The 13,305-nt window shown below is 35.8% G+C and overlaps 1 protein-coding gene across 1 annotated transcript in view; it reads right to left on the reverse strand.

Moving 5' to 3' along the window:
- The window catches only part of ABCA13 (ATP binding cassette subfamily A member 13), a 175,038-nt gene that overhangs the window by 50,693 nt on the left and 111,040 nt on the right, over window positions 1-13,305 (reverse strand). The window contains exon 41 of the mRNA XM_066185749.1: window positions 9,416-9,524. Coding sequence (XP_066041846.1) covers window positions 9,416-9,524 — 109 coding nt within the window. The remainder of the gene's footprint in view (window positions 1-9,415; window positions 9,525-13,305) is intronic.

Raw genomic sequence — 13,305 nt, forward strand, 5'->3', positions numbered from 1 at the left:
CTGAACTCCTTCCTGCCCACAGAAAAGGGTGAATGAATTCCATGCTTTGCTTTGCTTGTGTGTGTGGCTTTTTTTTTTACCTTTTAAACTCCCTTTATCTCAACCCATGAGTTTTATCACTTCTAATATCCTCTCTCACGTGCCACTGGGGGAGAGTGAGCAAGTGGCTGTGTGAGTGGGCCTTAAATTAAACCACGACATCAGGATTATTTGATTAGTGTCTAAATAAATCTGTGCTGTTCCAAATGAAAACAAAGAAACGAACTTAATCCTAACAGCAATCATAATTTTTCCAGTATCTTTGATAAAGATATAAATTGTTGGTAGTCTTAGATTGACTCTGTGGGGCATCACTTAATTGAGTTTGTTAGAGTCCAGCTGTATAAAGACAAAAAATATCTTCATTCTAGTAACTGGTGCAATTTGACTAAGCACATATTTATTTTTCCCCTTCAATTTTTCATTTTAAGCCAAAGTAATCTAAACATCACTGAGTCGCTGCATGGCAAAAAGCTGAAAACCACAATTATTAACTCACACACAAAACTTGTACAAAGTAAAGATTTTTCAAATAACAGCTAAATGCAGTACACTGAAGCCGAATGGTAGTTAGAAAAACAAAAGAAGATTCAAGCCGATAATGTTTTGATGTATCACTAGTAGATACCTTGCTATTTGTAGAAGTCTTTCATGTCATGTGCCTTCAGGGACTGTTTAAAATTTTCCTTTGTTTTTCTTTTAAAGCATTAATTTTTAAACAATTGCTGCTATTTGTTCTGAAGCAAAACTGGCATATCAAAGAAAATTATTTTTTCCCAATGGAACCACTGAATTTCCATTTATGTAAAGGAAAAGTAGCATGAGAGAAAAAAAGTTTAGTTTAGTTCCCAGAAAGATTTTCTAGACTTTTCTAATGCTTGAATAAAAGTGGGCATATTAGAAGAAATAATCATAGAATATGCAGAATTGGAAGGGAGCCACCAGGATCATCAGATCCAACTCCTGACCCTACGCAGGACACCCTGAGAGTACACACCATGCGCTGAGAACACTGAACACTTCTCTGTGTGACCACTTCCCTTGGGGGCATGTTCAGTTCCCACCCACCCTCTGGATGAAAACCTTTTCCTTTAGGATATCCAACATAAACCTCACCTGGGCCAACTTCAGGCAATTTCCTCAAGTCCTGTCACTGGTCACAAGAGTGAAGGGATCAGTATCTGCCTCTCCATTTCCCCTCCTGAGGATGCTGAAGACTGCAATGAGGTCTCCCTTCAATTTCCTTTTCTCCAGGCTGAACAAACCAAGTGACCTCATCTACTTCTTATAAGGCTTCCCCTCCAAGCCCTCCATTATCCCTTTGGCCCTCCTTTGGGTGCTCTCTTATGGCTTAATGCCTTTTTTATATTGTGGCATCCAAAACTGTGTACACTCCAGTGCAAAGCAGAGCAGGAAAATTCCCTTCCTTGCCCAGCAGCAAGATCTCAGGGGGGAACTAACAAAACTTTCAGATTACTGCATTGGTATTAAAGAAAAGTCTGCAGCAGTTGACTTGGGTTCCATACACAGAAGAGCAATGCTTTAACTTTGTAGTGCAGAATGAAGGGAAACTGTGAGAAATAGATAATTGCAGGGGAAAATAAAACCCTATGACATTAAATAGCATAATGGTCCTTGTAGTATTTTATCATACAATACCGATCAAAAGGCAAATTACACTGAATTAATTTTCTTCTATGGAAGAGTCACGAAAACTAATTGCACTTCTTTAAAGTGGTAAATATTTTTGACAGACATCTTCAATTTAAACCATGTAGATGAAACAAAGGATTACATTATCTTTTAATTTCAATACACAAATGAAATTAAGTTTTACAAGATTGTGGATTACAAGTAAGAAAAGTATCACTGTGCTAAACTAAGTTTAGCTGTGTTTAGAATTCAAAATTTTATCACTGCATTAAATGTAATACTTGCCTTTCATTCAGTGTTTTAAGTTTCTTCAATTAGTCTAGGGCACAACAATCTCTGAACTTCCTACTTTTTTAGTATAATGATTTCTTCACTCCATTGTCAAAAAATAAATTATTAATTTATATAAGGCCAACAAACTGGCCTGTAATTCACAGAGGAAAGAATTTCCCTTGAACTCAAGAAACAAGTTATAAATTATCTTCAAATACCAGGACAAACTGACAGAATTAATATATGGTATTTGCTACCATGTATTTTTTTATTTTAAAAACCATTCCATGTATTCCTATAACCTATCCCTTCCTACATTTCTTCTAACCACCTAGACCATCTTTTTCTACACATATTTCTGTCCCAATATGGTTGTCAATGTGATGTAAAATGTACTTATTGATACTTTCTTGCCTTTATTTGCCTTTTTACTATGCAAAGCCGCCTTAATGAGGCTCATTAAGTTGAAAACTATCTGCCATCTTTTAGAACTTTAAAACTATAAATAACAGATAAACTAGGAAGTTCTAAATTATAAAGCTCCTATTAAACAGATGCTTCTGGTGTTTGTGCAAGGATTTTTTTTAAGGACTGTACTTGCAAGCCTTGTGTGAATAGCTCTCAGGGCAAATTTTACCATTTCAGTATTCACGAGGGAAAACCAAGCCACGCAATAACACCAAATATCATATGATTCAGCACTAACTCTGCTCCTTTTCATAAAATTTCTCAGTATAAAAATTATTTCTCCCACATCTACAGATTGCCATTATATTCTCCTGACTTAATCACAACAAAATTCTTCTTAATTGTCCTAAAACACTCTTCATCTATGTCCTCAGCATGCAGTTTGTCACATCATTTTTTACAGTGATGACTTAGGCTTCTTTATGGGCAGAGGTGAAAAATTGCAACAGACATCCATTGCAACCATTCCAAAACCATGCAAAAGCAATTCAGGGATGGGAAAAACTGTGACCATGGAGAATCTTATACTTTAATGCTCTATCCAGAAAGTACAAGAACACCATGATGAAAGACTTTCTTAGACCTTTTAACCTTCATTAATATAAAATTAAGTTTCCAAAATGAGAGGCACGATTTCCCCTGTTTGAGCGGAGTGAAGAGGAGGGCATCTCAAAGAGAGCAATATCTCTGTATTCATGCTAGTTGATAGATTTATGCGTGTGTAGTTCTGAAAAGGAATGAACTCAGATGTCAATCTCAACAGTGAGCACAAGCAGCCAGTTACTTTAGTAATATATTTTCTTAGCTTTTTTATTCAGCTATGAAGCTTTACTTTCTTTTCTCAGTTGTTCTGCCTAAAGTTAATTATGTTTTTGGTGTGTCTTTTTTTGTCCCTCATTTTTGTCCTTTATTAATTTAAAAGGCTCAGTTGTCATTTCTTTTATTACTCAATGAAAGACTTTGCCTCATACAACTGAGAACAAGGTCATTTTTACCAGTCCTACAAGCCACATTACAATGGAAAAAAGTCTGGGAAGCAGTCAGAGCTTTACAGTTTAATTATAAATTTCAGGAGTAGCACAGCTGTGGCCTAGGCAGAAGAGCGCATTTACTTTGAAAATGACACTAGGAGATCCATGCTGCATGCTTAATAGTAGAATAGGCAGTAAACTATTCATGGTACCCTCTTCAGCTTCTCTGTGATTTCCCTATTGTATTCTCCCTTCCAGGTGGAACAATCCTACTCCTTTCCTTACATTGTTCTTGATTAAACAAATTTTAGAATCTAATTTGTTAAAAAGACATTCCTAACCTAGTGAAATAAATTGTTCATAAAATACTAGTAGGATTGTAACATTTCCTACAATAAAATACTATACTTTTCCATTCTGGAAAGGAAAGCTCACAGGAAAAAGAAAAATGCATCCACATTAGACAAGTTTGCTGTGAACATTCTGCATCCTGATCCGTTGCCTTTCAGGAGCTGCACAACTCAGGACATCTTTCTCTATATCAACATCTTATTAACAGTCTGCAATCTGTGCCTTCAGGAGAAAGTGCACTGGATCTTTTATCTCACATCTAAACCAAATGACCCTCTGTCAGAAAATAAAGGCATACACAATTCGGCATAACTTTAGAGTTGGATGTTTCCATCCTATACATGATAAAGAACAGAAGAATTAGTAGTCCAGTCCATCCCACCTGGGTGCAACTTTTCACATAAACACACTTCAAAATCTGTGGTTTTTCAGTAAAAATTACGAAATTGAGCCCAGCAATATTTTTTCAGTTGGAAAAAATCTCGAGGAAAAAATCTTAAAGGTCTTCAAGCTTGTATGCCATCACTCTAGATTAGTCAGAGCTGTCCTTAGGTATAGTCAATGTTCTGAACTGTATTTTGGGAGTTTCTGAATCTGTCTCTTGACACTTTGTAAACTGTCTCATGTCAAGCTGAGTCTTGCATACATGGATCAGTTTAGATCTGTGCTACTCATTCTAAATACTATGATTGTGGCAGATTTCAATAGAAGACCAATCTATCTTTCTTTATTCCAGACATTTTATTTCAGGTTAAATAAAATATTATGTATAAGAAAAATGGAGGTAGCATGTGTATGTGTGTGCGTGTGTGTGCATATATATATATATATATATATATATATATATATACGATGAAATTTCTATTTATATAAAATGAAATATTACTAACTGAAAATTACAATTTATATGTTATGGAGAATTTCACAGGCAGCACCATAAATGGTTTCTATTTTAGTTTCCCCCACTATCTAGACATGGTTAGGAGGATTGCACCCAAAGGCCATTTCACAGTTTCATTTGTAATAAGGTTTAAAATTATAATTTGCAAAGCATTCAGGAAACTATACAGCCACTTTCCACCAAAATTCAGCTGAAAATGACTCCCTTGATCTCTTCTGCTCTTTTGAAGAATTGAATCTGAAATAAATGCAGATGCTACATGAAAGCTTACAATAAATCCTAGTATGAAAGTTTTTTTAGAAAATCAATGACTTCAATAGGAATCCTAAGATGGGGCAGCTGCATTGCAAAAGGCTCTTCTATATTGAGACATTTTTGTTCTTTGAACAATGATGTAAGAACTTTTTTTGACCGCTCTACTTTACAGACATCATTATAGGTGACAACCACTCCTTCTTTCTTTATATGGCCTTGCCCTAAGAGGGAGATGATAGTCCTTCTCCTATAGTACAGCATGATAAGCACATTTTGACTTAATGTTATACAGTTAGGTATGAAAAATAATATTTTTACTTGATCAAAATTTCTATGCTATGCTTAAGCAAAAAAGATTGCCTTTTAGTTTTTTATTCCTCTTACTTCATTATTGCATTTTTATTTGCTCAGAATTACGTTACTTAGTTTTAAGAATGCAGCATTTCAGAAAGAGATAAGAAAACATCATTCATATAAGCCTGAACACCAGTCAGAGGTGATGGGTTTTGACAAAAATCCAGCACATCTTAATTTTTTTGTTGAAGCGTCTTACTAACTTTTTTTAATTCATTTAATTTATTAACATTGTTCATTTTCATCATCTGCCTCTGACTTTATAATCCACTGGAAAACAGAATGCATTTGATTTCCTCCACAGTAAGACAGATGACTTTTTCCTGCAATGAGACCACAGACTTACATGATGATGAAGGTAGGGGTGGATATCCACATGATAGAGAAAACGACATATTTTTATACAAGTATTACAGAACTGCTGCTCCAAATAAGACATCTGATCCATTAACTACAATTAACTGATATAAATTGACTGGGCCAATTTCTGTTGCTCCATCTAGTTACATGCACCTCCAGCTGGGCACACATATTTTTTTTCAACAGACAGACCACTTTCTACATGAAAATTACAAGAAACGAACATTGTAACTTTCCAAGCATCCTCACAGAGAAATTTACCAATAGCCCCAAATAGTCAAGAGGCAGGGGTGAGGAGAAATTTCTCTACTTGGAGAAAAAGTATTTGAAGATCAGATTGCACAATAGCAAAATGGATGGATTTTTTAATCACTAAATAAATACAATTTCCTGCTGCTGTATGCTGTGGAGTCAGTAACTTGGATTAGCACAACAAAAAGCAATAATCAATTTTTTCCAAAGGTTTTTGAACAGATACAAATCCCTAGGGATATAAACTAGTGCAAAGCCGCATATGTCCTCTATACTCTTGGGTAAATTTTTTTCCTTCAAACTTCCATACCAAATCATAAGTCTATATTCCCTGTATCCTCCTGACTGCAGAAAAGACCTTAGAGAAAAGGAATTAGCCTCCTGCTCAGCTCCTTATTATCAAAAACTCTCACAAACTTGGAACAGTGCTACTGATCTCCATTGAAAATTACTGGACCTGTCCTTATGGGCAAAGCAGGTAGAACTTAGAATGTGGTGTCTAATGACTCTTCCCTCCTTCCAAAGATCTTGGGAGAACTCCAGCTGGGTTCATGTTCAAGAAATACACATAGCATATAAATGCAAAGTGAAAGGGTTTCTTAACTTTTATATGAGCACTTAAACAAGTTGTTGATCTTGTTGACCTCACTCAGGTTGTTTCAAAATCATGGTTGATGCTATTTAGTTTACATCCATGGCAATGCTCTACTCTATTGCAGTAAGCTTCTTCCTGTAAAGCAATTTTTTTTTTTTTTTTTTTTTTTTTTTTTTTTTTTTTTGTGAAGGAAAAGAAAACTTTGTCCTTACAGTCCCTTTTAAAGGGCTGAATTATTTTTATGTCACTTAAAAGTAAAACAGAAGCGCTGGTTCTGTTGACAGGAAAAAAGTTGTTCTGTGAAAAAACATGTCATTAATGTGAGGTAGAACTACAAAACCATGTTTCTGCAACATCTTAACAAGCTTCCTCACTGCAATTTCCAACAATATTCTAGAACTGACCTTGCCTATAAACAGAGTTTGAAAGAAGAAAAAAAATCAAAACCAACAGATTTCTGTGTTGGAACATAGTATGTGATCTTCTGACTGCTGACTTACAGGACTGCATATAACAATTTGAATAACAAATATATGAATAGTTCTTTGCTGTTAGAATAGTATCCTTAAATGAGAGAAAGTTAAAAGTCAAAGTGAACTGAGTTCAAGTGACCTGTATAGTGCTGGAAATCTGGTGTGTTTTTTAGAATTAAAATATACATATGTACTGGTCTGTGTTTCATTTTATCTTCTTTTGCCAGGGTCTGGATTAAATGCGTGAGATGGTATTTCTTGTTTGAACTCAGATGTTTATTAATTCTTATCTATATTACAGACTTATAAACCATGGGTTCTACAGCACTTCTAGCTAACAAACTAAACAATGGCCTCTATCTCTCTCTCCACAAGGCCTTTTAAGGATAGACTGTCCAATTAAGAAATGACACCTAAATTATTTTTACTTTTAACCCACTAACCAGCCACCTGTGGCCCGCAATGTGGACTTTTCTATCCAATCACAATATATCACCTAGACCCATGAAGAAGGTGAAAAAGAAGGACTAGCCTCCACCCTAAAACCTCCATCTTGTTTTATATACTATAATTTATTACTACAATTTATATACTATAATTTATATACTATAATATATTACTATATTCTAAAACCTTAAACTCTAAGTTTTCCACCATGCGATGTTACACAGTTCTATTCAAACTACACACCCATAATCCCAGTTCTATCTTTCAATTTTGGAAGCCTTATCCATGGCCTCATGTCAAATTCAGTGTTTTCTTGGGGGTCAGTGCCACTCATCACAGAAAGTTTAAAATTCTCAGTGACCAGGCTTCCAAGAGGTCTCCACAAAAAATACACACATACACATATACAAATACAAGAGCAGAAACAAATACACACATACAGATATCTAGGTAGGTAACTTGACCTCTCTTCCCAAGATTACTGTGACAGTTCCCTCTGCATTATGCCTCAAGAACATGGTAAGTCCCTCTTTATTAGACTTCTCCAACAGATGAAGATATAAATTACTTTCTAGTTCTTAAGCTCTACTTCTGCAGGCAGCTAACATATTCTGCCACAAGATTATACTATGACCCCACACTTGTACAGATGTCAGCACAAGACTTGAAGTACTTCTGAAGTATTTCTTATGTTGTGCTTGCTGTGTTTCTGTGTCACTCAATATCAAAAAATACATCATTTCCACAATCTTTGGGATAGCTATCATTTTGTCTGAGTGTAAGAAGGGCAGCAAGAACTGATTCTCCATAATAGATATAAAAGTAAAGATACACAAACATTTAAGTTCCAGAATGGGATATCTAATGGTACAGAAAAAAAAGCTAGCATCAGTATGACTCATGAAGTGCAGGGAAAGTTCATTAAAAATTGATTTCTATTAAAATTTCTCATTAAAATATCTGATTTCATTTCATTCAAAGTTTCTGTGTAAACACATTACCTTTGATCCATTCAAATAATTCATTTAGAGAAATAAAATCCCAGTCATCTTGAAAGCAAGACATTGCTATTTTTTTCTTGGACATTCCAGAAAGTTTCTTAGTGAATTTCTATTTTTAGATTCTCAGGATTCCTTCCCCATTTTCACTGATTTAGTCTTTCTTCATTATAAAATTAAAATCATTTTACCATTACAGACAACCACCCTAACTTTACAAGAACACTTAAAAATTGGTCATATGGTCTTATTAAATTTCTCTAAACCAAATTCCTATTTACCAGAATCTTAACAATGAAAGGAACTGAAATGAATAGAAGTTAACCTGAAATTCTGAAGTAAATCAAGCCCAGATTTCAGACTAGATTTCTACATCCTAAAAGTTCATCTGTGTTAACAGCTGAGTCTTTAGCTGCAGTCACATTTTTAGACGTCAGTTCATAAAAATTTTACTTTAACAAATTTTTAAAAGTTCAGGGCTATCTAAATCAGAGAATTCACATGTCAGATATATTAATGGCTCTTTTTTTTTTGTACAATAATAACATATAGTAGCCTTTTCTATTCCTTGAGTAACAGGATGGTATGAAACACCACATTGCTGTGTAAATTTACAGGTTAATCTGGATTTACCCTGGAAATTTATATAAGGAGATATAGTAAAATGTGAAAGAAGTTATAAATCCATAGTCTGCTGTGCCTTAGTCATCCCATTTAAGTAAGCTCTAGCACTAGTTTCAGAGGGACTAGCATCCCAAACTAATTTACACTTACTTACTCCACAGGAATTTCTTTGTAAGAAATTCATATGGCATGTTGAGATTTAAACTCAAATTTTATCTTACTGTGTACTACATTCTCCACACAAACTTTCTGTCTAATTAAGTTTCACTTTTCTATCCTCCAGAGAAATGGGACTCTGAAATCCTACTGTAAACTGAAAAAAATTCCTACTTGTAATTATTATAGTTTATTTCAAAACTATTTTGCAAAATATATGAATAAATACAAAGAAAGACTATTACCATACTGTCTCCAATCCACATCAGAAGGTAAATTGAGCCACAGAATGAAGTTATTGAGTTCATTTAAGTAGGATGGCAGTGAATGGAATCCTTTTTGGTTATACCACACCTGGAAGAAAAATGGAAAATTTCAGTCAAAAATTAGTTCAATCTGGATGCTGTTCTGAAAGCTCACATACCCTTAAGAATTTCATGAAAGATATCTAATTCGTTTGTTATGATGTTTACTTATAGAAGAAAGTTAACCAGGAAGAACAGAATCAGTTGATTTGCATAGGTCTTTCAACAACATGCAGCAGTTTTCTATTGTTGGAACTGTACACACATGTTTAACACTAAACTGAGATTCTCTGATTTAACGGAACACTGTGTCCCCCTTCCTTTACACACGTGGTTGAACAAATAGAAGGAGAATAATGTGAAATAACACCTGCCAGTTTGACCAAAAATACAAAAAGATGAGTAAAACTAATGCTAGTTAGAAGAATCATTGAAATTTCAGAGACTTGTCTAAGCAATATTTGCAAATGACACACAGCATAAAATATCTAGGAACAGAGTATGCTAAAAGAGGGGAAAAGAAAGAATCAAGAATGCACGGTTTACAAGGTATGAAGCTGTTCCATAGACAAAGCTGTCTCCACCTTCAACAAGCACCAGTGGCTTGTTGAAAATGGAAATGGATGCAGACAAACTTTAAGGCAGACAAGGCAAGCCAGTCTCTCTGAGGAACACAGGGAAACAATTCTGTTGTAACATATACTTTATCTTCAGATCATGCAGATTCACCCTGACTTGATAAAATACTCTTAATCCACACTACCACTTGCTAGAACCATTGGTGAGAGTTTATGTCCCAAAACCAAATATACTGAGGTTTGAGTTCCCTCTGCAGTTATAGATTGGTTCTTATCACCCATTACTGTTAAACATAGTGCCTTTGAATCTCTATTATTGATGCTAAAAACCAGGTCAACTTATTATGTATGTTTACTTTCAGTTTCAGTGACATTTAAAAGCATCTGATTACTATCCATTTCTCACATCATAGCACGCTTTCTTCTTCCTTTTTTTTTTTTTTTAACAGTTAAAAAACTCCTAACCTTTCCCTCTTTGATATCAGCTGTTTGTACTCTGCATTTTGTACATCCTAGGTAGGGCAATTCTCACTGTCTCTCTGGGTTCTGAATCATTATGCAAAGTGAACAGGACTTAATATACATCTTTATTGCCTTAACACTCCTAAGATTGCAGTTTTCTTAGATTATTTCTAGAATTACCATCTATACAGTTACATCTTAGAAACCTCCTTAAAGATTCTCTTATCATTCCTTTGATGCTGTTCTCATATATTTGCAGGTAATTCTGCCTTTTTTTTTTTCCTTTTTTCTAATACTATTCAACTACAAACCTTACTTGGACCCTGGTTACTGATTTTGGCTGTTTTTTTCTGACACATTCTCCTCTCTATTTCCCACTGCAGGCTGCCTAATCTTCAGTTCTGTTTCCCTTTCTTAATAATCATTTTCTTCTGATTAATTCTCTTGAATACATACTTGTTTGAATCCCCACATTTTTGTGAGGTGAGGCTTACAATAGCCTGAATCTCTTTTTTTATTTCCTCCCATCTATCCTAGATCATGATTCCAAGAACCACTCCGAGGTCCACTGTAATTTCTTCTCTGCCTCTCACCCTTGAATCTTCTTCGCCACAAACTCTGTTAGTATTTTTTTTTTAAATTAGCAGCTTTGAACTGCCATTATTCTTGCCTGCATTATCTTTCACATTTTCTACTCTTCTTTATGTGGTATTTACAACTGCTTGAAATCTCAAAAGCACCATTGAATCATGAAGGATGGAAGAGACCTTTAACATCAAGTTCAACCACTATCCCAGCACTACCACTGTAACTTCTAGAACACTAAACCACATCACCCAGCATCAGATCCAAACACTTCTTAAATAGCTCCAGGGATGACTCCACCAACTCCCTGGGAAAACTATTCCAATTCCTGACCCCACTAACAGTGAATTTTTTTTCTAATACATAATCTGAATTTCACCTGTTTCAGTTTGAGACAATTTCCTCTTGTCCTCTCTGCAGGCACAGCAGAAGAGACCAACCACCACCACACTACCACCTCCTTTCAGGGTGTTGTAGAGAGGAATGAGGCCCCCTCTGAGCTTCTTGTTCTTGACACTAAACAAACACAGCTCCCTCAGCCATTTCTGATAAGACATTCTCTAGACCTCCACAAGCCTTGTTGCCCTTCTCTGGATGTGCTTCAGCACCTCAGTGTTATTTTCATGGGCCCAGAACTGAATACAGTACTTGAAGTACAGCCTCACCAATGCTGAACACAAGGGGAAAATCACTGCCCTGGTCCTACTGGCTACGTTATTCTTGATACAGGCCAAGAAGTCATCACCTGGGCACACATTGGTTCATATTCAGCTGGTGGTCAACCAGAACCCCCAGGTCCCTTTTCTGCCAAAAAGCTCTCAAGCCACTTCTCCACCAGTCTGTGGCAGTGCATGGGGTTGCTGGGACACAAGTGCTGGACACAGCGTTTCACCTTATAGAACCTCGTGCAGCTGTCCTCAGCCCAATGACTCACTCTGACCAAGTCTCTCTCAAAAGATTTCCTACCTTTAAGCAGATCAACACCTCCATACAGCTTATGTGTCATTTGTGTATTTACTGAGGGTGCACTCAATCCCCACATCCAGATCATCAACAAGGATGTTAAGTAGGACCAGGCCCAAAACTGAGTCCTGGGCAACACTGCTAGTGACCAGCCACCAAGTGGATTTAATATCACAACTCTCTTGTCCAGCCATACAGTCAGTTTTTACCCATCACAGAGTCACCCATCCAAGCCACAAGAAGCTAGTTTTTCAAGGAGCATGCTATAGGAGATGGTGTCAAATGTTTTACTGAAGTCTGGACAGACAGCATCCACAGCCTTTCCCTCATCCAGTAAGCAGGTCACTTTGTCATAGAAGTTTAGGCTGGTCAAGCAGGACCTGCCTTTCATAAATCCACATTGGCTGGGCCTGATCCCCTGGATGTCTTCCATGTGCCGTGTAATGGTACTCAAATGTCTCAAACTCCCATGGACCCACATTTAAAGAAAAGAAAAAAAAAGAAAAAACTCCAACATATTCCCCTCCTTGCAAAGTTATGAAACTCCTTCGTTCTTCTCCAGTTCAGTTTCCACAAATTATTATATAAACTAGATCTCTCTCATTAATCAACAAGAGCGGTCCTTAACAAAATGTAATGAGAGAGAGCCTAAGATTCCTGAGGAAAACTTAAAATCTTTGCACTGCAGGACCTCCTGTGCAAATAGCAACCAGGGCAAAAAGACAGAAACAAGTGTTCAAGGGTAACCTGTCTTTTTCACAGTCCCATACACCCATCTCTAATTCCATCATTTTTAGAAAGTTTTTCACAGTATAGAAAGTTTTGCATACATACATAATGAAACTCCACTGCAATTGTGTCTGTTGTATTGGAAAAAAAAAGGCAATTAAAAATACAACAAAGCAAAATTCTGACAACATATCCTCATTTAATGCAGGCAGGCGAAAGGTCACAAATGTTCAGAGGACACCTTTTAAATATAGCAACTCAACCAGTATTCAAATGAATACCACAATAGAACATTGTGTTTAACAATGTATTTCAATATCCAACAGGTTAATTGGAATTATCCTCCAAGCTGCATTATGTAACTGAATCAAAGCATGAGGAAATAAGGAAATTGAAGATGGATATTTAATTTATTAGAAACTGGAAAAAGAGACATTTAAGGTTGTACACTTCATCAGAAAGTATATTTAGGGTCTTTTTTTCTAAAAACTTGATTTTTATTCAAAATTGTTA

Source organism: Chamaea fasciata, unplaced genomic scaffold, assembly GCF_029207755.1.
Source record: "Chamaea fasciata isolate MVZ Bird 193981 ecotype frontalis unplaced genomic scaffold, bChaFas1.0.hap1 SCAF_1, whole genome shotgun sequence".
NCBI classification, from domain to species: Eukaryota; Metazoa; Chordata; class Aves; order Passeriformes; family Sylviidae; genus Chamaea; species Chamaea fasciata.